This window comes from Neoarius graeffei, chromosome 10, assembly GCF_027579695.1.
Source record: "Neoarius graeffei isolate fNeoGra1 chromosome 10, fNeoGra1.pri, whole genome shotgun sequence".
Lineage (NCBI taxonomy): Eukaryota > Metazoa > Chordata > Actinopteri > Siluriformes > Ariidae > Neoarius > Neoarius graeffei.
In genome coordinates, this window is record NC_083578.1 from 64,824,166 (window position 1) to 64,849,952 (window position 25,787).

Below are 25,787 nucleotides of genomic sequence, written 5' to 3' on the forward strand. Positions count from 1 at the left end.
TGACTACTACGAGCCAAAAGACACAGCTGTAATTTTATAACTGCAGCACAACCCAGCAGCACAAACTCGATAAGATGGCAACTTGCTATAGGACTTAACAGTGGTGTTATTACAGCCCAATCATCTCGTTCTGCCCAGGTGGGGCTACTGCTAGTTAGATGACTGAGCTGAGAAAGAAAGAAAGAAAGAAAAAAAAACCTCACTGTAAAAAACATCTTCTGTAGAGCCTTGGGATATCAATAAAGTATTGCTGCTAGCTTCAATACGGTTTTATATCCTAAACAACATTGTCATCATACTGTGTGCCAGACGCCACACCTAGAAACGTGTGTGTGTGTGTGTGTGTGTGTGTGTGTGTGTGTGTGTGTTTTTCTGTGTGCACACACATACACATGTCCCACTGAAAGTGAACAGCATGAGCAGTTCACACTCCCTTTGACATCTCATTCCACGCCACCTTGGAGGCTTCCCACCTTCCTGCGTCCATGACCTATAGTAGTGGATGTTTCAGCATGTGTGCTTCTCTGCTTTCCTCCATCTCCATCCCTGTGTTCGCAAACTCATTACAGGCCAATCAGCCTGGGGCAGTGCGTGTGGCCCCACAGGTAGCCGGGCTGTAAATAAGCACGAGTGCATGATCCCCTGATGCACAGTACTGGGCCTGATAACAGCTGCTCGCCACGTCACTGTTGACCTTCTCCTCGCCACTAGCTCACCAAGGACTCTCCAACTGCTTCTCCTTTTATCTCCAAAACATTTGTAGGAGCAATTATTCTTATTGCTGAGAGAGATGGGGGCAAGGAGGGAAGGTAGTAGTAGACAGATATTAGAAATAACTAGCACTATTTTATTTACAGTGATACTGTTTCCTACCACCCTCATCAGCTCACCTGTACTCGGGACCGCCTTACAGTTTTTTTTTTTTTTTTATTTTTTATTTTTTTATTCTTATACCTCTGCCACTAGGCAGTGTGTCCATATATCTGTTCATGTGTCCGTTTGAGATTCCTGCTAGCAACATATTTCAAGAATTAGTGGTTAAATGTACAACTTGTACAACCCCGATTCCAAAAAAGTTGGGACAAAGTACAAATTGTAAATAAAAACGGAATGCAATAATTTACAAATCTCAAAAACTGATATTGTATTCACAATAGAACATAGACAACATATCAAATGTCGAAAGTGAGACATTTTGAAATTTCATGCCAAATATTGGCTCATTTGAAATTTCATGACAGCAACACATCTCAAAAAAGTTGGGACAGGGGCAATAAGAGGCTTGAAAAGTTAAAGGTACAAAAAAGGAACAGCTGGAGGACCAAATTGCAACTCATTAGGTCAATTGGCAATAGGTCATTAACATGACTGGGTATAAAAAGAGCATCTTGGAGTGGCAGCGGCTCTCAGAAGTAAAGATGGGAAGAGGATCACCAATCCCCCTAATTCTGCACCGACAAATAGTGGAGCAATATCAGAAAGGAGTTAGACAGTATAAAATTGCAAAGAGTTTGAACATATCATCATCTACAGTGCATAATATCATCAAAAGATTCAGAGAATCTGGAAGAATCTCTGTGCGTAAGGGTCAAGGCCGGAAAACCATACTGGGTGCCCGTGATCTTCGGGCCCTTAGACGGCACTGCATCACATACAGGCATGCTTCTGTATTGGAAATCACAAAATGGGCTCAGGAATATTTCCAGAGAACATTATCTGTGAACACAATTCACCGTGCCATCCACCGTTGACAGCTAAAACTCTATAGTTCAAAGAAGAAGCCGTATCTAAACATGATCCAGAAGCGCAGACGTCTTCTCTGGGCCAAGGCTCATTTAAAATGGACTGTGGCAAAGTGGAAAACTGTTCTGTGGTCAGACGAATCAAAATGTGAAGTTCTTTATGGAAATCAGGGATGCCGTGTCATTCGGACTAAAGAGGAGAAGGACGCCCCAAGTTGTTATCAGCGCTCAGTTCAGAAGCCTGCATCTCTGATGGTATGGGGTTGCATTAGTGCGTGTGGCATGGGCAGCTTACACATCTGGAAAGACACCATCAATGCTGAAAGGTATATCCAGGTTCTAGAGAAACATATGCTCCCATCCAGACGATGTCTCTTTCAGGGAAGACCTTGCATTTTCCAACATGACAATGCCAAACCACATACTGCATCAATTACAGCATCATGGCTGTGTAGAAGAAGGGTCCGGGTACTGAACTGGCCAGCCTGCAGTCCAGATCTTTCACCCATAGAAAACATTTGGCGCATCATAAAACGGAAGATACGACAAAAAAGACCTAAGACAGTTGAGCAACTAGAATCCTACATTAGACAAGAATGGGTTAACATTCCTATCCCTAAACTTGAGTAACTTGTCTCCTCAGTCCCCAGACGTTTACAGACTGTTGTAAAGAGAAAAGGGGATGTCTCACAGTGGTAAACATGGCCTTGTCCCAACTTTTTTGAGATGTGTTGCTGTCATGAATTTTAAAATCACCTAATTTTTCTCTTTAAATGATACATTTTCTCACTTTAAACATTTGATATGTCATCTATGTTCTATTCTGAATAAAATATGGAATTTTGAAACTTCCACATCATTGCATTCCGTTTTTATTTACAATTTGTACTTTGTCCCAACTTTTTTGGAATCGGGGTTGTATGAAATTATCTACTAGGAAATTAAGTGATTACGTTTTTCGAATTGATCCAAACTGGAAGAAGGTCAAAGCAAGGGCAATTGTCTGAAATGTGTTTGTTTTTTTTTTCCCTCCAAAAGCTGCCTTCCTGTTTGAAGTATATTTTAAGGGTATTTCAGGTATACGAATTAGTAACAAGGGCTAGATTTGGTGGTGGCAGAAACATACCCAGTGATGCTGTTGGGATCAAATTCTACTTGCTTTACTTATCAAGATATTTTGTTTGTCGTTATGCATTTCTCTGTTAACTCTTGGTGTTGTAGCCTGGTTAAAATTCCATCCATTTATCCATTATCCATAACCGCTTATCCTGTGCAGGGTCGCAGGCCAGCTGGAGCCTATCCCAGCTGATTATGGGCAAGAGGCGGGGTGCACCCTGGACAAGTCGCCAGGTCATCACAGGGCTGACACATAGAGACAAACAACCATTCACACTCACATTCACACCTACGGTCAATTTAGAGTCACCAGTTAACCTAACCTGCATGTCTTTGGACTGTGGGGGAAACCGGAGCACCCGGAGGAAACCCACGCGGACACGGGGAGAACATGCAAACTCTACACAGAAAGGCCCCTGTCGGCCACTGGGCTTGAACCCAGAGCCTTCTTATGTAGTGAAAGTTCATTATGTCTACCTATTGAAACTATTCTTTAAATTCGTTTCTTAAGACAAGGATTTTTTAAGATGTTACCTTGACAGTTTCGGCGATAAACTTCCGCCTTCTTCAAAACAGTCACCAGATGTCGAGTGGACAATAAATGCAACGTCATATATGAAATCCCTTGCCGTTCATGTAATAAAGTTTATATTGGTGAAACGGGCAGATGCTTCCACACTCGCAAAAAAGAACACCAAATAGAATGTGAAAAAGAAACAACAAAAAGACTCACAAGATCCGAAAAAGAAAAAGCACACCAAGAAAACTTAAAATCAGCCATTTCAGACCACTGTAAACGGCAAAATCATATAATGAATTGGGAAGAGGCCAGAGTCATTCGCGCTGAAGAAAATAGATTCCAGCGTTGGATTTTGGAGGCAGTGGAGATACGAAAGCGTGCGCAGAGAACGATGAACCGGGATGAGGGAGCGTACGCGCTGTCACACACCTGGAGCGCCGTCCTGGAGGAGCGACCTGACAGCAGGAGGCGTGAACTACCTGTCAAATTGGGTGGGACGTTCACGCCTCCTTAGAGTAACATCAGCTGATAAGGCACGTCACCACTCGACATCTGGTGACTGTTTTGAAGAAGGCGGAAATTTATCGCCGAAACTGTCAAGGTAACATCTTTAAAAAATCCTTGTCTTAAGAAACGAATTTAAAGAATAGTTCCAGAGCCTTCTTGCTATGAGGCGACAGTGCTAACCACTACACCACTGTGCCGCCTGGTTAAAGTTAATTAAATGTATTCTATTCTCTACAATTCTTGGACATAATATGTATGTACCGTATGACTGAAATAAGAATAATATACTGACCTTAATAATAATCTAGTATATGACCAGAGGAGAGCAAGCATGTTTGCACCGGTGCAAGCAATAATCCGACCAGCCTCCTAACCATGATATTATATAGGAGAAATTCTAAATACAATATTTGGCCAACGGTTTGTGGACACCTGACCATCACACCCACAAATGGGCCTTCCTCAACCTGGCGCACACAATTGTGCAGGATGTCTTTGTATTCTGTATCATTACATTTTCCCTTCACTGGAACTAAGGGGACTTGTCTAGGGTATACCCCACCTCTCGCCCATAGTCAGCTGGGATAGGCTCCAGCTTGCCTGCGACCCTGCACAGGATAAGCGGTTATGGATAATGGATGGATGAATGGAACTAAGGGGCCCAAACCTGTTCCAGCAAGGCAGTGGCTGGAAAGACAGACATGATTTGCCAAGGTTGGGGTGGAAGAACTTGAGTGGCTTCCACAGAGCCTTGACCTCAACTCAGCTGAACACCTTTAGGATGAACTAGAAGGCCATTATGACCCAGGTCTCCTTACCCGACATCATTGCCAGACCTCACTAATGCGCTTGTGGCCGAATGAGGACATACTTTCATCCGCGCTCCGAAATCTATTGGAAAGCCTTTCCAGAAAATTGGAGGGTCATATAACACCAAAGGGGGACCAAATCTGTTGGGATGTTCTTCAGCAAGCACATAGCAGTGCGATGGTCAAGTGTCCACATACTTTTAGCCATATAGTGTATAAGCACTTGTTGCTGTAAGGAATCATGGATCTCATGTAGGATTAAAAACACTGATAGAAACAACTGCAAGTTTTTTTCTGGATGTTTTCAGCTACTGATAAAGAGAAGGGTGAACTACACACACACACAAACACACGCAAGCCTCTCTTCAGTAATGGGTCAAGCACAGCTAAAGAGTATTCAGAGTCTCAACAAATATCACTGTTAATAAGAAACCGGTATGGATGTGAATTATACGTATCTTTCGGTCACATGCTGCTGCTTGATAATGTGCTGCATGGCTACATTGAATGCTTTATTCTGAGTGGCTAAATGGGGAGCCGGATGTGTAATGCACTGAATAAATCTGTGAACTATATCAAGGCTGAATAGTCAGAAACTATTTTATAGAACACATCGGTTCAGTACATCAGTTCCTGTTGCTGTTTTACATGTTACTCTTGCTGTATACTGGTCGAATGTCCTTTACTATAAAGTGCACAAAATATGAGATTTGTGCCGCGAATGTGCGAGAGCAATCTATTAATGCAGCACAGTTTATCTGAATCTTTGCAAATTACAAACTAGCACTTTAAAGTCATTAACGTCCTAATATTGTCAAGGAACCAGTTGAACATCCACACTTTATCTACTTCTTGTACAGTGTCTTGCAAAAGTATTCATCCCCCTTGGTGTTTGTCCTGTTTTGTTGCATTACAAGCTGGAATTAAAATTGATTTTGGGGGGTTTAGCACAATTTGATTTACACAACATGCCTACCAGTTTAAAGGTGAAAATTGTTGTTTTATTGTGACACAAACAATAATAAAGATGAAAAAACAGAAATCTGGAGTGTGCATAGGTATTCACCCCCCAAAGTCAATACTTTGTAGAGCCATGTTTTGCTGCAATTACAGCTGCAAGTCTCTTGGGGTATGTCTCTGTTAGCTTAGCACATGGGATTTTTGCCCATTCCTCAAGGCAAAACTGCTCCAACTCCTTCAAGTTAGATGGGTTGCATTGGTGTACAGCAATCTTCAAGTTATGCCACAGATTCTCAGTTGGATTGAGGTCTGGGCTTTGATTAGGCCATTCCAAGGCATTTAAATGTTTCCCTTTCAACCACTCCACTGTAGCTTTAGCAGCGTGTTTCGGGTCATTGTCCTGCTGGAACGTGAACCTTCGTCCCAGTCTGAAACCTATGGCCAACTCAAGCAGGTTTTCCTCCAGAATTGCCCCGTATTTAGTGCCATCCATCTTTCCTTCAGTCCTGATCAGCTTTCCTGTCCATGCAGATGAAAAACATCCCCACAGCATGATGCTGCCGCCACCATGCTTCACTGTAGGAATGGTGTTCTCAGGGTGTTGGGTTTGCACCACATGTGGCATTTCCCATGATGTCAAAAAGATCAGTTTTAGTCTCATTTGACCAGAGAATCCTCTTCCATGTGTTTGGGGAGTCTGCCACATGCTGTTGGGCAAACTGCAAACGTGTTCTCTTAAGCAATGGCTTTTTTCTGGCCACTCTTCCATAAAGCCCCACTCTGTGGAGTGTATGGCTTAAAGTGGTCCTATGGACAGATACTCCCATCTCTGCTGTGGATCTTTGCAGCTCCTTCAGTGTTATCTTTGGTGTTTTTGTTGCATCTCTGATTAATGCCCTCCTTGCCTGGTCTGTGAGTTTTGGTGGACGGCCTTCTCTTGTCAGGTTTTTAGTGGTGCCATATTCTTTCCATTTTGCAGTAATGGATTTACTGGTGCTCTGTAGGATATTCAGAGTTTGGGATAACCCAACCCTGATCTATACTTCTCCACAACTTTGTCTCTGACCTGTTCGGATTGCTCCTTGGTTCTTACCGTATGTTGCTTGCTTAGTCGTATTGCAGAGTCAGGGTCCTTCCAGAACAGGTTGATTTATACAGACATCATGTGACAGACCATGTGACACTTTGATTGCACACAGGTGGATCTTAATCAACTAATTATGTGACTTATGAAGTGAATTGGGGGGCGGCACGGTGGTGTAGTGGTTAGCGCTGTCGCCTCACAGCAAGAAGGTCCTGGGTTCGAGCCCCGGGGCCGGCGAGGGCCTTTCTGTGCGGAGTTTGCATGTTCTCCCCGTGTCCGCGTGGGTTTCCTCCGGGTGCTCCGGTTTCCCCCACAGTCCAAAGACATGCAGGTTAGGTTAACTGGTGACTCTAAATTGACCGTAGGTGTGAATGTGAGTGTGAATGGTTGTCTGTGTCTATGTGTCAGCCCTGTGATGACCTGGCGACTTGTCCAGGGTGTACCCCGCCTTTCGCCCGTAGTCAGCTGGGATAGGCTCCAGCTTGCCTGCGACCCTGTAGAAGGATAAAGCGGCTAGAGATAATGAATGAATGAATGAATGAATGAATGAAGTGAATTGGTTGGACCAGCTCTTATTTAGGGGTTTCATACGAAAGGGGGTTAATACCTATGCACACTCCAGATTTCTGTTTTTTTTTTCATCTTAATTATTATTTGTGTCGCAATAAAACAACCTTTGCACCTTTAAACTGGTAGGCATGTTGTGTAAATCAAATGGTGCGAACCCTCCAAAAATCCATTTTAATTAGGGCCCGAGCCCTATAGGGCGAAGGCCCTATTGTTCTTGTAAGAGTTCACTATTATTATTCTTCTTTATTTTTCTCCGCTGTTGGGCCATTTTCGGGGCGCTTGCCATGGGCGAAAACGCGCGAAATTTGGCGCCACTTCCGAGAATTGCCACCGCTACTCAGAACCAAAAGCCCACACTTGGCCGGGGCTCAGGGCCTCTATAGCGCCCCCTAAGTCGTTGTGATTTTGGCCTCCCGCATTAAGGTGCCTGGTTGCCATATAGTTTGTAGTAGTGGCATGCCATTTGGTATGCATATGTATCTCACTAAGCCGGACAAAAATGTAATGCCAATGCATTAGCCACGCCCAACAGGAAGTGAGGTAATTTCACTTTTGTGCGAAATGCATGGCCACGAAGACGGCGCAACTCCTCCTAGACCGTTCATAGGAATGTCACCAAAATTGATACACATCATCTAGAGACATGGCTGACAAAAGTTACTAAATACGTTTCACGTAGGATAAACCGTTCAGAAGTTATACGTCAATCAATTTTCACTTCAAAATTTTACATGCTAAAAAATTCATAACAAATCTTCTAATTGCTCAACACTGCTCATACTTCACACGCTAATCACTCATTGGGCTTCTGACATGTTACCCAATTTCTGTGATATTTCGCCACTGGGGGCGCTATTTTTGGGCAAAAAATCCAATCTTTCCTCAAATTTGGTCAAACTTCACGGCCACCCTCTTACTACCTCCCATGTCATGTATACCACATTTTGGGAATTTTCGTCCATGGGGGGCGCTGTTTTTGGCCGACGCAATTTCTCCAAAACGGGTTTTTGGTTAATTATTCCATAATGCTTTTCCTTTACACCACTACCTTGTGATAGTGCGTTGCTGTTGTGGACACTTATTTTTCCATCTCATAATCACTCATGTACAGCATAGCGCCACCTACTGACATGGGAAAAACCAAAAAATTTATTCTTCAAAAATCTATATCTCATCTTCTGTTTACTCAATTGTCATCAAACTTCATACGCAAACTCTTCATAGCTCACCTGACATGTGCGCCAAATTTTGTGCACTTTCGCCCCTGGGGGTGCGGGTTATGGCAGAAATGATATTGCAGCTTCTGATTTGTCAAACTTGGCAAGCAAACTCTTTACAAGACCCTTTTTGGGGCGCTTGCCATGGTCGACATCGAACGAAATTTGGCTCCTTTTTCTTAGACTCCCACCGCTACTGAGAACCAGAAGCCCAGATCCAGGCGGGCCTCAGGGCCTCTATAGCGCCCCCTAACTCATTGTGATTTTGGCCACCCGCATTAAGGTGCCTGGTTGCCATGTAGTTTGTAGTAGTGGCATGCCATTTGGTACGCATATGTATCTCACTAAGCCGGACAAAAATGTAATGCCAATGCATTAGCCACGCCCAACAGGAAGTAAGGTAATTTCACTTTTGTGCGAAATGCATGGCCACGAAAACGGCGCAACTCCTCCTAGACCGTTCATAGGAATGTCACCAAAATTGATAGACATCATCTACAGACATGGCTGACAAAAGTTCCTAAATACGTTTCACGTAGAATAAACCGTTCAGAAGTTATACGTCAATCAATTTTCAATGCAAAATTTTACATGCTTAAAAATTCATAACATATCTTCAAATTGCTCAAAACTGCTCATACTTCACACGCAAATCACTCATTGGGCATCTGACATGTTACCCAATTTCTGTGATATTTCGCCACTGGGGGCGCTATTTTTGGGCAAAAAATCCAATCTTTCCTCAAATTTGGTCAAACTTCACGGCCACCCTCTTACTACCTCCCATGTCATGTACACCTCATTTTGGGAATTTTCGTCCATGGGGGGCGCTGTTTTTGGCCAACGCAATTGCTCCAAAACAGGTTTTTGGTAAATAATTCCATAATGCTTCTCCTTCACACCACTACCTTGTGATAGTACGTTGCTGTTGTAGACACTTATTTTTCCAACTCATAATCGCTCATGTGCAGCATAGCGCCACCTACTGACATGGGAGAAACCAAAAAATTTATTCTTCAAAAATCAATATCTCATCTTCTATTTTCTCAAACTTGATACGCACACTCTTAACAGGTCACCTGACATATGTGCCAAATTTTGTGAACTTTTGCCACTGGGGGCGCTGTTTTCAGGCAACAATTTATATCTCGGCTTCTGATAGGTCAAACTTGATCAAACTTTACAAAACAACTCTTCATAGGTCCCTTGACATGTATACCAAATTTGGTGAACTTTCACCACTGGGGGCGCTCATTGCGCTGTAGCAGTTGCAGGAGAGGTGTTTACAATCATGAGGCACCAGGAGTATGTTGTTTTGGTTGCCTTAAACACACATGACTTGTGGACCACTGGGGGCGCTCATTGCACTGTAGCAGTTGCAGGAGAGGTGTTTACAATCATGAGGCACCAGGAGTATGTTGTTTTGGTTGCCTTAAACACACATGACTTGTGGGGAATGGGTAGGCAGTCGGGAGCAAGTGTTGTAGCATAGCGCCACCTACTGACATGGGAGAAACCAAAAAATTTATTCTTCAAAAATCAATATCTCATCTTCTATTTTCTCAATCTTGATCAAACTTGATACGCACACTCTTAACAGGTCACCTGACATATGTGCCAAATTTTGTGAACTTTTGCCACTGGGGGCGCTGTTTTCAGGCAACAATTTATATCTCGGCTTCTGATTGGTCAAACTTGATCAAACTTTACAAAACAACTCTTCATAGGTCCCTTGACATGTATACCAAATTTGGTGAACTTTCACCACTGGGGGCGCTCATTGCGCTGTAGCAGTTGCAGGAGAGGTGTTTACAATCATGAGGCACCAGGAGTATGTTGTTTTGGTTGCCTTAAACACACATGACTTGTGGACCACTGGGGGCGCTCATTGCACTGTAGCAGTTGCAGGAGAGCTCTTTACAATCATGAGGCACCAGGAGTATGTTGTTTTGGTTGCCTTAAACACACATGACTTGTGGGGAATGGGTAGGCAGTCGGGAGCAAGTGTTGTAGCGTTACATACAGACTAATAGATGTCTAACAGAAGACAATCCTATGTAGCTATAGCTTGGTGACTGATGAGGTAAATACATTAATTTGGTTGGGAAGCCATGGCATAAAATGTTCTGTCCATGACAACATCTCAGCGCACCGTGTACTCTGTGTCCAATTCTGTGCTTTGTCACCATTGTGGGAGTAATGTCTCTTGCCAAAGAAGCTGTGGAAGGTATTTCGCGGGGACGCATGCCCCCGCCCCCCTTGGCCGCTGGCGCGAGGGCCCGTCGAGGCCGCTTGCGGCTTTAATTCTATCTTGTAATGCGACAAAACAGGACAAACACCAAGGGGGATGAATACTTTCGCAAGACACTATACACAGAGACAAATAACCATTCACACCTATGGGCAATTTAGAGTAGCCAGTTGACCTATCCTTCAACTGTACCCAGAGGAAACCCGTGCAGGCATCGGGAGAACATGCAAACTCTGCACTTAAAGGCCTCAGTTGGCCACAAGGTTCAAACGCAGCACCTTCTTGCTCTGAGGCAACAGTGCTAACCACTGCATCACCGTGCAGCCTGGAGGTGAGCATAAGGCACATTATTTACTTTTTTTAGAATGTATTAACATTTTGTAAAACTTAAATAATCTCATCTCATTATCTCTAGCCGCTTTATCCTGTTCTACAGGGTCGCAGGCAAGCTGGAGCCTATCCCAGCTGACTACGGGCGAAAGGCGGGGTACACCCTGGACAAGTCGCCAGGTCATCACAGGGCCGACACACAGACACAGACAACCATTCACACTCACATTCACACCTACGGTCAATTTAGAGTCACCAGTTAACCTAAGCTGCATGTCTTTGGACTGTGGGGGAAACCGGAGGACCCGGAGGAAACCCATGCGGACACGGGGAGAACATGCAAACTCCGCACAGAAAGGCCCTCGCCGGCCACGGGGCTCGAACCCGGACCTTCTTGCTGTGAGGCGACAGCGCTAACCACTACACCACCGTGCCGCCCCCAACTTAAATAATATGAATTATATTTGGTCAGTTGTCAGTAAACCTGGGTGCCCCACCCATGCATCACCTACAGTGTGTGTGGGGAAACACTGGCAGCTGTTGACACACTTTAAGCGGCTTTTCCAGTCTGCACACAGTCTTGTGGGACTCCAGAACAGAGAGTGTGTTTCATGGCTGAGATCAATAATACAATTTAGTAAATTTCACAGTGAATGACTCCCTGTGACCTACCAACTGTTATGAAATGAACATACTTGCTTTGGGCATTTCTTTTCTGAAAGGAAAAAAAAAATATTGTGGTGTGAGAGCAGAGGAAACATTTGAACCCTTTCAAATTCATTGGCCTCTTTATCATTGGTGCCAAGTGTGTAGGCTGCTGAGCATTCTGGGGTCCTCAGGCATCATGTTGCTCTGTTTTGCCTGATAGTTTCTGTTGGCAAGAACTGAATAGCAAGACCCCCAAGAACATTGAATCCAAACACTTAGTTCTCTTTCATTTACTTTCCCATTTCATTTTTGATAAAAATGCTAATGCGCATGATTATTTCACTATTTAGTGCCATTTTAATGACAGCCTAGTGATTTGGTGACATTCTGTAATTGATGTCATTAATTAGCAGCCATTGCCCTCTGAGCTCAGAGCTGGCATTTGTGCATAGTGCAGCCTATCTAATCCCACGCTACAGTGAAGTATTATTTTAATGCTTAATTTATGCTTGTCTCGAGGCACTCCCAGTCCTGACACCTGTTACCAAGCTCCACAAAGTTAGAGGTCATGGCTGTAATCTCATCCAGATTTAATGATAAAGATATGGCTTGGTCAGTGGGGAGGGAGAGATTGATGTTGTCATGGTGACTCTTCGTCTTTAGACTTTCAGTCAGAGAGGGGAAAAAAACTTGCAAGGGCAGAGTTTGATATGCGGTTCCAAGGCAGACACTGTTTTCCTGGGGTTTGAATCAATTTGAGCTTTATCAGTCATCTGTGTCCAGGAATTCTCACTCTTGGGAACAGCTGATGTGTTTTCCAATAATGAAAGCGAGCAGATTGCAAAAGTACATTTAGGAGGTGGCTGTGTTCCCGTGTCCCCTCTAATTTCAAATGGAGTTTCTAACCATGAGTCTAGGCTCATTGAGGGGTTGAGAAATGTGTGTGGCTATATACTATATAGGTGAGTAGTTCCTGATACACACTGACCGGCTCAAACACAGTTTGACTTCACTACTGTAGCATTTTTGGTCGGTAGATGATGGGAATGGTCTCTCACGCACCATGATGCAATAATTTATAATGGCCTGGAGGCTGAAACGTTATGTCATCTTGATTAAATCCTTTCTAATTGCACCAAATTCTGATGATTAAAAAACACCAAGTTCTGCTTTTATAGTCCTTTAAAGGCTCACTCACAGCCCGCCGTACGTGCTACTACGGGCGGTCTGCGGTAAAAAATTTGGCAAAACCGTGCTTGAGACTTGCGCCATAGAAGGTCGCAGACTGGGCGTGGAGACTTTTGGTCCTGCATATGCAAATTCTACGGGTCTTGCGAAAAATCAAGAACGCATACACTACGTACAGGACCTGTACTCCTTTTGTACGCTTGAACCAAGTCAGCAGCGCGGCTAGTACGGGGCTTTGCGATGACAGTAAGATGCATGAGTGACGTGCCTCAGAAGTACTACACAAGTATTCCACACTTGCTATTTCTGTGGCCCCCAAGGCAGAAGTACATCTCACTTTCTACCCCTATGTGTGGCATGCACACCGCGCACGTGACCCGCATGCGAGACGAAGGGCAAGACTCTGGGTATATACAACCCTGATTCCAAAAAAGTTGGGACAAAGTACAAATTGTAAATAAAAACGGAATGTAATAATTTACAAATCTCAAAAACTGATATTGTATTCACAATAGAACACAGACAACATATCAAATGTCGAAAGTGAGACATTTTGAAATTTCATGCCAAATATTGGCTCATTTGAAATTTCATGACAGCAACACATCTCAAAAAAGTTGGGACGGGGCAATAAGAGTCTGGAAAAGTTAAAGGTACAAAAAAGGAACAGCTGGAGGACCAAATTGCAACTCATTAGGTCAATTGGCAATAGGCCATTAACATGACTGGGTATAAAAAGAGCATCTTGGAGTGGCAGCGGCTCTCAGAAGTAAAGATGGGAAGAGGATCACCAATCCCCCTAATTCTGCGCCAACAAATAGTGGAGCAATATCAGAAAGGAGTTTGACAGTGTAAAATTGCAAAGAGTTTGAACATATCATCATCTACAGTGCATAATATCATCAAAAGATTCAGAGAATCTGGAAGAATCTCTGTGCGTAAGGGTCAAGGCCGGAAAACCATACTGGGTGCCCATGATCTTCGGGCCCTTAGACGGCACTGCATCACATACAGGCATGCTTCTGTATTGGAAATCACAAAATGGGCTCAGGAATATTTCCAGAGAACATTATCTGTGAACACAATTCACCGTGCCATCCGCCGTTGCCAGCTAAAACTCTATAGTTCAAAGAAGAAGCCGTATCTAAACATGATCCAGAAGCGCAGACGTCTTCTCTGGGCCAAGGCTCATTTAAAATGGACTGTGGCAAAGTGGAAAACGGTTCTGTGGTCAGACGAATCAAAATTTGAAGTTCTTTATGGAAATCGGGGATGCCGTGTCATTCGGACTAAAGAGGAGAAGGACGACCCAAGTTGTTATCAGCGCTCAGTTCAGAAGCCTGCATCTCTGATGCTATGGGGTTGCATTACTGCATGTGGCATGGGCAGCTTACACATCTGGAAAGACACCATCAATGCTGAAAGGTATATCCAGGTTCTAGAGCAACATATGCTCCCATCCAGACGACGTCTCTTTCAGGGAAGACCTTGCATTTTCCAACATGACAATGCCAAACCACATACTGCATCAATTACAGCATCATGGCTGCGTAGAAGAAGGGTCCGGGTACTGAACTGGCCAGTCTGCAGTCCAGATCTTTCACCCATAGAAAACATTTGGCGCATCATAAAACGGAAGATACGACAAAAAAGACCTAAGACAGTTGAGCAACTAGAATCCTACATTAGACAAGAATGGGTTAACATTCCTATCCCTAAAGTTGAGCAACTTGTCTCCTCAGTCCCCAGACGTTTACAGACTGTTGTAAAGAGAAAAGGGGATGTCTCACAGTGGGAAACATGGCCTTGTCCCAACTTTTTTGAGATGTGTTGTTGTCATGAAATTTAAAATCACCTAATTTTTCTCTTTAAATGATACATTTTCTCAGTTTAAACATTTGATATGTCATCTATGTTCTATTCTGAATAAAATATGGAATTTTGAAACTTCCACATCATTGCATTCCATTTTTATTTACAATTTGTACTTTGTCCCAACTTTTTTGGAATCGGGGTTGTATATATTGGGGAAGAACCAAGAAACCGATCATGTAACGTGTAGCATTGTAGAAGGGAAGAAGATGGCTGTCGCGATACCGCCGCAACAACTGAGGGAGTTGGATCCTTGTAGGCAGATAATAGAAACGATATTGTTCTTCAGTCGAAAGACAGATGCAGAATGCTGCAAACACGCTGGTTTTATACCCACTCCTGGCTTGTGTCACACGCAAGTCATAAGTGATTGTCACGTGCTAATCACGTGCGTCACACGTGCTTCCCAAGTGCAGCCTTTACTCCTAGCGCAGGAACCGGGTAAAATGCAAGAGGCCATTTGCAGAAATTGGTCACGTGTCAATTTTCCCCATAGCAACAAGCCCGTGGTGGGCAAGCTAACTTGACATTCCTTGACAACCATAAGAGTTTGACTGGCGATGCGAAGCAATCCATTTCTATCATAGCTGTTTTTACCTTTTCTACTGTCTTTTTTGACCCGAATTTTCGTGTGTACTTGGAAAAAGTTTGTGGTTTTAACTTCTGTCGCAAGTTAAAGCGAATCATTGGCCGTAAAAGAGTTTTTTGGACTCAAGTTGGTCGCCGCCGAAAGAAATTCATGTGCGAAATGGCGGATTTCTCAGGTATGTTTATAACTTATAATTTCTCCTTTTCTACCATTATCATTCACTTGAAACCCCTTTTGCACTGTTTCTTTTGCAAACATAGCATTGCTTCGTATGTATTTGAATCAGTTTCTTACCTGTCGACATGTCGTACGATTTTTCTTCTTTGCTTTACAGTACCACTCCAGTTAAAAACAGAAGGTACAATACCAGATTTTAGATTTCTTTTTCCTTTGGTACTTCCATTCATCCATCCATCCATCCATTATCTGTAGCCGCTTATTCTGTCCTACAGGGTCGCAGGCAAGCTGGAGCCTGTCCCAGCTGACTACGAGCGAGAGGCGGGGTACACCCTGGACAAGTCGCCAGGTCATCACAGGGCTGACACTAAGGCCCAATCCCAATTCTAATTTCTACCCCTACCCCTCCGCCTTCCCCTTGGCCCTTCCCCTTGAAACTGAGCTACAAGGGATAGGGCTTGAAATTCAACCCTTACGTATTGGGATAGCCCTTCAACGATCGCATACGTCATCGCGTACCTCCGTCAGCGTTTACGTTAGCAAAACGCGACCAAATGCGTCATTGGCTGCGACCAGCCGCTACAGTCAGAGGCAGAACCAGAAATCTCTGCTGGCAGGGTGTGATTTGTTACCTAACACCACTGAATGGGATATCTTTGGCGCTTCGTGCACCACATCCGACAGAATGAGGTGTCAGAACACTCATGTAAACAATAAAAGCGAGAATAACAGAACAAAACGTACGCAGTAAAGCAACCGAAAACAATACTCACTCCCAAAGCTTTTTAGCAGCAGCTTGGATTTCAGAAATCGCTGCTCATTCTCAGCTCGAAAGCGAATCAAGCGGCGTGTTTCCTCTGGATAACAACTTAAAACACGTAAATAATGGAGAAAATACATTTATGACAATCTTTCGCCGCGGGAACCGCCATCTTTCTGAAATCCGCATGAAATCTCGCTGAAGTCCGCATGGCATTGTGGGAAATCACTATAACCCCTTCGTTCGGAGTCAGCTCCTGGAAAATCTCCGTTTGGAGGGGTACAGAAGCCCTCCCCCTTCCCCTCCCCCTCCGCGTTAACTGGGATTGGGATACCCCTACCCCTTCACGTGAACGCGCAAAATGGAGGGGAAGGGCCAAGGGCTTGGTCCAAGGGGTGAAATGGGATTCGGCCTTAGAGTGACCAGTTAACCTAACCTGCATGTCTTTGGACTGTGGGGGAATCCGGAGCACCCGGAGGAAACCCACGCGGACACGGGGAGAACATGCAAACTCCACACAGAAAGGCCCCCGTCGGCCACTGGGCTCGAGCCCAGGACCTTCTTGCTGTGAGGCGACAGCGCTAACCACTACACCACCATGCCGCCCCTCCTTTGCTACTTGTTGTTCGATAATCAATTTCTTTCAGCGGCGACCAACTTGAGTCACACGCCCTCCACACTCACAGAACACGCACTGATCACGTGCGTCAGACATACGCTTTCCACGGGCTAACAGCGCAGTTTTTCCCACACTTCGAGGAAGTCAGGCGTGCAACCTGTACTTGACAAGTACTTTGCCCGTACTCCTCCCCCAAACTTTCTCCCGGGTTCACTGCGACCCTGAGGTACGGCTGCGACCCGTGCGTGTCCAAAACACTTACAGCGGGTTTTGAGTGAGGCTTTAGAATCAAGAACAAGTTCCTATTAAAGTGGCCGGTGAGTGTATTTAGAAAAAGACTTGTACAGTGTATTGTGGAATAGCTTTCAATATTGTTGTTTTTATTGTTTTCAATGTAATTAAAATTAAATTCCTGTAATATCTGGTTTGTGTAGCCGTGAGTGCATGCGTGTGTGTGCGTGGGAGGGTTTCCTTTGCAGTTTTGGATGACAGTATATAGGTCTGACTCTAGGCCTCAGGCACCGGAGGACTGCAGCTGTATAAATTCTCCTTTGTGTCGGATGAGCAGTGTGACTGGCCTAGCTTGTAGTTGGTAATGGGATTAGCTTAGCCATCTTCTCTCTGTGTGTTCATGTATGAATGGTCCTGCACAGCAACACAGCCACAAATCAAAGGCTTTTTAGTGAATCAGCTCTGTGTTAAAGCATATGATGAATGCTAATGAAGATCCCTCATATTTTTATGTAAGCACTACAGTCAGCTTTTTGTGGCTGATGGTAACACTTTGTTTTGTCTGAGATATAAACATCTGAATTGAACAGCTAGAAGTAAAGAGCAGCATTCGCTGGATGTGAGGGTAATGTTGGCATTTTTTTTTTTTCTACAAACCACCCACAACAAACACACTGGTGCACTGTTAGTGTACCTGAGCAAAGCTAATTCACACTGTGTTTACTTGCCTCCTTTACATAATAGGGTTAACCACATGAGAGTACAAACACAAAGTCACATAATATCGCAGATGCTCACGCCTCCCACTCTTTTCTCCATATTGAATTTTTATTCCAGCTTGTTGATAGAAGGCTGAACTAACTTCTTGCAAATGAGAAGGTATTTCTAGCCCGGAGTCTCTGTGCGGAGTCTCATTTTTTTCATTCTCATTATCTCTAGCCGCTTTATCCTGTTCTACAGGGTCGCAGGCAAGCTGGAGCCTATCCCAGCTGACTACGGGCGAAAGGCGGGGTACACCCTGGACAAGTCGCCAGGTCATCACAGGGCTGACACATAGACACAGACAACCATTCACACTCACATTCACACCTCCGGTCAATTTAGAGTCACCAGTTAACCTAACCTGCATGATTTTGGACTGTGGGGGAAACCGGACCACCCGGAGGAAACCCACGCGGACACGGGGAGAACATGCAAACTCCGCACAGAAAGGCCCTCATCGGCCACGGGGCTCGAACCCGGACCTTCTTGCTGTGAGGCGACAGCACTAACCACTACACCACCGTGCCGCCAGCAACGGCACGGAGTAAATCTGCGGAGTAAATCTGTAAAGTGGAAAAACAAAAAGGGAGCAAAAAAACAAACACGGCGCATATTCCCACAGAAGCTTGTGCAGCCCACTACTGCACTGAGCATTTACTCTTATTTTTAAAAACCCGATTTGTTAAATCTTAAGCACTGTACTGGATTCTCCTAACACTTGGTGATTTAATATGGCCTGTAACCGGTGAAGCCTCCTCTGAGATAATATGCAGATAGAACTAGAATTATAGATTCAAAGAGAGTTTGTCTCCCTTATGATTGCTGTCTCTCTCTCTCTCTCTCTCTCCTTCATGCACACATCAGCCATTGATTTTTCCTTTTCTTATTATGCATCAAGTTATTTGTCAGTGAACCGTCTCGACAGATTCCATTTTTCCTTCAGTGCATGAAGGCTGGACCTCTCACAAGCTATTTATTTTGGTTAAGAAGTGAATGATGCAGTGTTGATTACAGCTCATCATAGTCTGACTTTGGAGTCAGACACCATAAAATTAAAACTGAAATCAATGATGTATCCATATCTGTTCCTCTCAAGCTGAACCTAAATGTGTAGCCTTGAGGCCTGTATTCCTCGTTTGACTGAAAGTTTCTGCAAGATCCCTTCCAGACCATGGACAGCGGCTCACTGTGACATGCGCTCTCCATGGTCCTGAGACGTCAAAGCACTCCGATGTCTGTGCCGTAATGGGTTTTATCAGGCTGAGAGCAAATATGTGATACACTGTAGCTCCGTTAATGGAATGGCTTCACTATTCGATCATGCTGCGAGGGATGCTTTACCTGAATCTGTGTAATCCCTCGGGATATCGCACATCTCTCTAATGTTAGATTTATTTAAAATGCAGCTGAACTTGGCTCGTTATCCAAGACAGATTTTCTCTTTTAATGTAGATCAAAGACCTGATTTCCATACTGCTGGTCTGAAAGAACTGAACCCAAATTAAGCCGAATTTGAGATTTAGAACTCAAGTATAGATTATTATTATTTTTTTTTAATTTCAGACTAGCCACTAGTTCAAAATTTGAGGTGGGTTTTTTCCCACTTTAAAAACAGGCTTGATATGTTCTGCAGGAATTTTCCATAAACAAATCATCCGTAGCCGCTTATCTTGTGCAGGGTCGCAGGCAAGCTGGAGCCTATCCCAGCTGACTATGGGTGAGAGGCGGGGTACACCCTGGACAAATCGCCAAATCATTTCAGGGCTGACACACAACCATTCACACTCACATTCACACCTACGGTCAATTTAGAGCCACCAATTCGCCTAACCTGCATGTCTTTGGACTATGAAGGAAACCCATGCAGACACTGGGAGAACATGCAAACTCCACACAGAAAGGCCCTCAGTGGCCGCTGGGCTCAAACCCAGAACCTTCTTGCTGTGAGATGACAGTGCTAACCATTACACCACCATGCCACCCTATAAACAAATCAGTTAGCCATTTTTAAATTGACCACTTTACAATCTAATTTTACATTGAAGTTTTTTTAGGTCACTGACTTGTCTTAGCCATTATTTGATGCCATAAGCAAATTAAATGGTTAATGTGTCAGAATGTCATGTGGTGAATTACAGGGCACATCTGCGTGGAACAGCTGTGGTCACCATTCCATTGTTTTTCAGTGCTGCATCCACAGCTGGCCATGTTTCCTACCATTGCTCCTACAGGGGACGTCATCCCCTCTCTCTCTCTCTCTCTCTCTCTCTCTCTCTCTCTCTCTCTCTCTCTCTCTCTCTCTGTGTCTTTCATCTAACATTCCTGCTATTTTCTTTCTTGCTCTCACACCTATTCTTTTATTTTCTACCCAAGGACTGGTTTAGATAATGATTAATCAGTCCATTTGACTATGACGTGAATTAAAAATTACATGTAAGTGTAATGCTCCCTTTGGTGTGAATGAACGTTTCCCTCAGCTCAGCTTCAGACACAGACTGTGAGAATGTATTTTCACTCCTGAGAGTTACAGTCTGTCATTCGTGTTTAGATATGAAAGGGAATGTAGAATAGCAATATATCTTACTCCTGGAAAACTTGCCCTGGAGGTTTTAGGCACTGCAACCTATTTCATTAATCTGCATATTTCATTTTAAACAACACACACATGCACACTGTACCACTTTCAATTTATTGATCCTGGCATATTATGCTCAAGACTTAATTCAATTTTGTGTCATATTTGAGTTACATACATATACAGAAGCGTATCCGTTTCATTTGGTTGTGTTTAAAAGGTCATTCATTGACCTTTGTCAAAGCTGTCTGATAATCTATATACTGTATAGTACCTGTCAAAAGTTGGGACATACTCATTAATATGAACGAGAAGGTGTGTCCAAACTTTGGACTGGTACTGTATATTGATCAGCCAGGCCTATAACAGCCTGCTCATGTTCTTTGGAACAGGGTCTGACCAGTGCCAATATCTTCTTCTTCTTCTTCTTCTTCTTTAATGTTCTGTCTGATGGCAGGTCCATCAAAGTTTCAAGGGAAGAATTACAGTAGTTGTTTCCCGTTGCCTTCTACTGGATTATTATAGAGGTTTTCTCCTCTCAACCATTCACACACGCACCAATTTAGAGTAGCCAATTAGCCTAACTACATATCTTTGGACTGTGGGGGAAACCGGAGCACCATGCAGACACGGGGAGAACATGCAAGCTCCACACAGAAAGGCCCCCGTTGACCACTGGGCTCGAACCCAGAACCTTCTTGCTGTGAGGCAACAGTGCTGACCACTACACCACCATACCACCCAGTGCCAGTATACATTGCTCTAAACAAATAGTGACAACATTCCAATCTGATGGAAATGATCAAAGTCTGTCACTTTTCCATACTGCACTGATTCACACGAGCTTTCTTTCACAGACATGTACAAAGCACAGATTGCGTGCCAGTCAGTGTTGCTGTATGCGGAGTTTCCGAATTTGAGTACTTGTATTTATGCAAGTTGTGGTGTGTGTGTGTGTAAGTGAGGAGTTTGATGTGTCGTGGCTATTTGGTTGTTGGCTGACAGAAGGGGTGAGCTCTGCTTGTCTCGGCTCTGAGTATGTGGTGGTTGCCCCATCTGTCAGTAATTAGCTCTGAGCTACCTGGCTCCACATGGTGAGTTCCACACTCAGTCCCCAGGATGTGGACATCACTTCTCCCTCCTCCATCACCTGACCAACTATCCTCTGCTCATCCATCTTTGCAGCCTGATGAGTTGATGCTTTGCAAGACTTAATGACAGAACTAATAAGGAGTGGAGCAGTTCTGAACTGACCTGGCTTTCAGATCTGTCACAGTGTTCAGCGCGTTTAGAAGGTTTCATTTTCATTTAGACACTGTCACACACTTGACATGTGTTTGCAGTCTTTATTGTACTCGCTGGAATGAGAAAACACCTTTTTGTTGTTTGTTTTTGTTTATTTTTGTTTATGCTTGCTGTGGTGAGATGCACGTCATGCTGAAGGCTTGTTATTTCACGATCTGCTACCAAAGCTGTCTCAGTTGTCACCTGAGTGGCCGCCAAGATTCTCCGCAGCCTTCAGCCATCCCATCTAGCTTCTGTATTTGTGTGTGTGTGTGTGTGTGTTAGTCCTTCCTACTGAAAGTCAATATAAACAGTGTGCCATCAAGGTAATTTTACTGGTTATTACATTTGTAATTATGGAGACATAAATGTTAGTTGTGATTTTAACTGGGTGTTGGCTAAACTGCTGGAGCTCTCTGAGGTGCAGTTGTTCCCATGTTTTAAAAATGCAAATCAGTCATTTTCTTGCTCTCTCTGTCCCTGTCTACAGGTAATTTGGGGCGTGTAGACTACATTAGCGAGTTTGAGTTTGACCTCTTCATCCGACCTGACACATGCAATCCTCGCTTCAGAGTCTGGTTTAACTTTACTGTTGAGCATGTCCGGGAGACACAGGTAAGACCCTAGCTGAGACTCACCCACTTACTGCAGGGGGTCTCAAAAGCCCAGCATCATACACTGCACCAAAACTCTAAGAATCTGGAGATATCTTTTTTTTTTTTTTTTTCTCATTCTTCCAAGAATCAGGAGCATATCAGGAAATTTTTTATTTTTTGTTTGGATGCCATGATCAGAGACTAGCCAACATGGATTTCATCATAATATATGGGTCATTGTTTTAAATCTCCAGATTCTGGGGTATTTTGCAGAGTGATAGAAGAAAAATTTTTAAAATGACAAACTAAAGTTACAATTTACAGACTATGTTCAGTATGGGCTCTTTTTGGCTTTGGTGTCCTCCGAGTATAATTATTTAGATTTGTTCTTCCTTGCTTAGGTATTGTGCATCATGATCTGTAAAAGTATAAAATAAACATTAACTCTTTACCCCTTAATGACGACATATGACGACCCTGTGTATATCCCATAATGACGAAATATGACGCCGGCGTGTATGCACCATAATGACGACGACATTTGACAACTTTTTTTTTTTCTTGTAAATACACTACCGTTCAAAAGTTTGGGGTCACTTTGAAATGTCCTTATTTTTGAAAGAAAAGCACTGTTCTTTTCAATGAAGATCACTTTAAACTAATCAGAAATCCACTCTATACATTGCTAATGTGGTAAATGACTATTCTAGCTGCAAATGTCTGGTTTTTGGTGCAATATCTCCATAGGTGTATAGAGGCCCATTTCCAGCAACTCTCACTCCAGTCGGTCATGCAATAAAGTCTATATTGGTGAAACGGGCAGATGCTTCCACACTCGCAGGAAAGAACACCAATTAGAATGTGAAAAAGAAACAACAAAAAGACTCACAAGATCCGAAAAAGAAAAAGCAAACCAAAAAAACTTAAAATCAGCCATTTCAGACCACTGCAAACGACAAAATCATATTATGAATTGGGAAGAGGCCAGAGTCATTCGCGCTGAAGAGAATAGATACCAGCGTTGGATTTTGGAGGCAGTGGAGATACGAAAGCGGGAGCAGAGGACGATGAACCGGGATGAGGGAGCGTACGCGCTGTCACACACCTGGAGCGCCGTCCTGGGGCAGTGACCTGACAGCAGGAGGCGTGGACTACCTGTCAAATTGGGCGGGACGTTCACGCCTCCATAGAGTAACATCAGCTGATAAGGCACGTCACCACTCGACATCTGGTGACTGTTTTGAAGAAGGCGGAAGTGTTCGCCGAAACTGTCAACAAACGAGGTAACATACTAAAAAATACTTGTCTTAAGAAACGAACTTAAAGAATAGTTATAATAATCAGACATAATGAATTTTCACTACATATCACTCCAGTGTTCTAATGGTACAATGTGTTTGCTCATTGCCTCAGAAGGCTAATGGAGGATTAGAAAACCCTTGTACAATCATGTTAGCACAGCTGAAAACAGTTGAGCTCTTTAGAGAAGCTATAAAACTGACCTTCCTTTGAGCAGATTGAGTTTCTGGAGCATCACATTTGTGGGGTCGATTAAATGCTCAGAATGGCCAGAAAAATGTCTCGACTATATTTTCTATTCATTTTACAACTTATGGTGGTAAATAAAAGTGTGACTTTTCATGGAAAACACAAAATTGTCTGGGTGACCCCAAACTTTTGAACGGTAGTGTATGTTCTAAGGGTGAACAGTATATACACATATACAAGGGTGGCTGTAGCAACTGCTTTAAGGGGTAAAGAGTTAACAGTGTGATGCTGGACCTTTGGGAGCCCAACACAGCTTAGTGAATAAGTCCTGAGTAAAGTCTGTAAATGGATCTGTATCTGATCTTGAACTGCACTTTAACTGATAAATCCATGGTTAGCAGTACTTGGGTGAACAAACCCTGATCTGCTGTGATGTAAAAACGTCTACCTGTACAGGAAGTTTAAATTTTTCCTACTTCCATACTTATTAGGTTTTTGTTCTACTTCCTTATGTTCTAAAACGTTCTTTTTTGCTCATTTCTTAGCCGGGTACTAACACCAAAGTGGTCACCTTGTGACAGTGATCTCACATGTGTTGACTCTGAATATCTCCCTTTATATCGGTGCTTACAGTATATCGATGCTTATTAACAACTGAAACTGATGTTTCCACTAATTGATACAGAATATTTAAATATGCTCTGGCAGATTTGATGCCACTTTTAAAAAGTTTTGAAAGTCATGTAAGATAAAATGACACAACGGATGATGTCTGCTTGTCATTACCATATTGATGATATGACAAAAGATTCTCAAAGCTCTGCACTAATGTGACCTGCTCTCTTTCCCCTTGGTGCCAAAGGCAGACAGTCTGTGGCCTAATGAAATTTATTATATGCCCAAATGCTGACATGAATTCTCAAAAGATATTCCGGCTGAAGTCATCCTGAGCTTGTGCTCGAATCAACATCTTAATGAGTCATAAATCATACGAAAAATCACATTTTATGCAATGAGACTGACACCAACTGCGACTCAGCAGTTTTAAGTATATGTCTTATGAATTTAAGTACATTTGATATAAATAGTGCCTATTGTGAATCTAGTGAATATTTAGTTTTGCTTTTATATCACATATACTGCATGTTTTTGTTCAGGTCAGTAAACTTAACCTTGATGTTGAGCTCGAGGACTGTCACACTCTATTTTCTCTTCTTTTTTTCGCTTCTTTTTCACTGTGTGGACAGGCGATATCCACTGCCAATCTCAGAGAGCTGCGATTGGTGGGGAGCGGTAGTCACGTGCCACAGTGATACGTGGTGACAGAGGCTGACCGTCAGGGAATGGGCTGGGCTGGGCTTGGTTGGACTGTCTTTTCTTTTTATTAGCACTGATTGGAGCCTCATCAGCGCTGCCATTCCTGATTAATGCTAAGAGTCAAACACACACAGAATGGGATCAACAAGAGAGCTGTTGGTTGGGTCTGTCTTTCCACTCGAGACATCCGTAAATCCTGATTGTAGGTATCTGGAAGAAAGAACATGTCGTGAGAAGTACAGAGAGAGGTAGAGCACGAATGAGAGGAAAGCAACAGAAAGAGGGAGGAGATGAAAATGTGGGCTGCTGTAGCCGTCTCCTGTAGCCTGGCTTTATATCGGCCCATCTCTCTGCAGTGCTGTAGTCAGCGCTAATCAAATTTTATGGCCAAGAGATGAATGGGAGGTCTTCGCTAGGAGCCTGATCGATTTTAAGGCCAGATATGATTCTGCATCCTGCACCAACAGGATATTTGCTGCTGTGGGAAAAAAAAAAAGGAACAACCAGCAAGGGGAGAGAAAAAAAAACACACACACACATAAGACTACAGGTGGCAAAACGACACTATTAGTTTT

At 43.5% G+C, this 25,787-nt stretch overlaps 1 protein-coding gene across 1 annotated transcript in view; it reads left to right on the forward strand.

Annotated features, from left to right (window-relative positions):
* agbl4 (AGBL carboxypeptidase 4) overlaps positions 1–25,787 on the forward strand; it is a 690,290-nt gene that overhangs the window by 30,383 nt on the left and 634,120 nt on the right. The window contains exon 3 of the mRNA XM_060932734.1: positions 22,302–22,426. Within this exon, the coding sequence (XP_060788717.1) occupies positions 22,302–22,426 (125 nt within the window). The remainder of the gene's footprint in view (positions 1–22,301; positions 22,427–25,787) is intronic.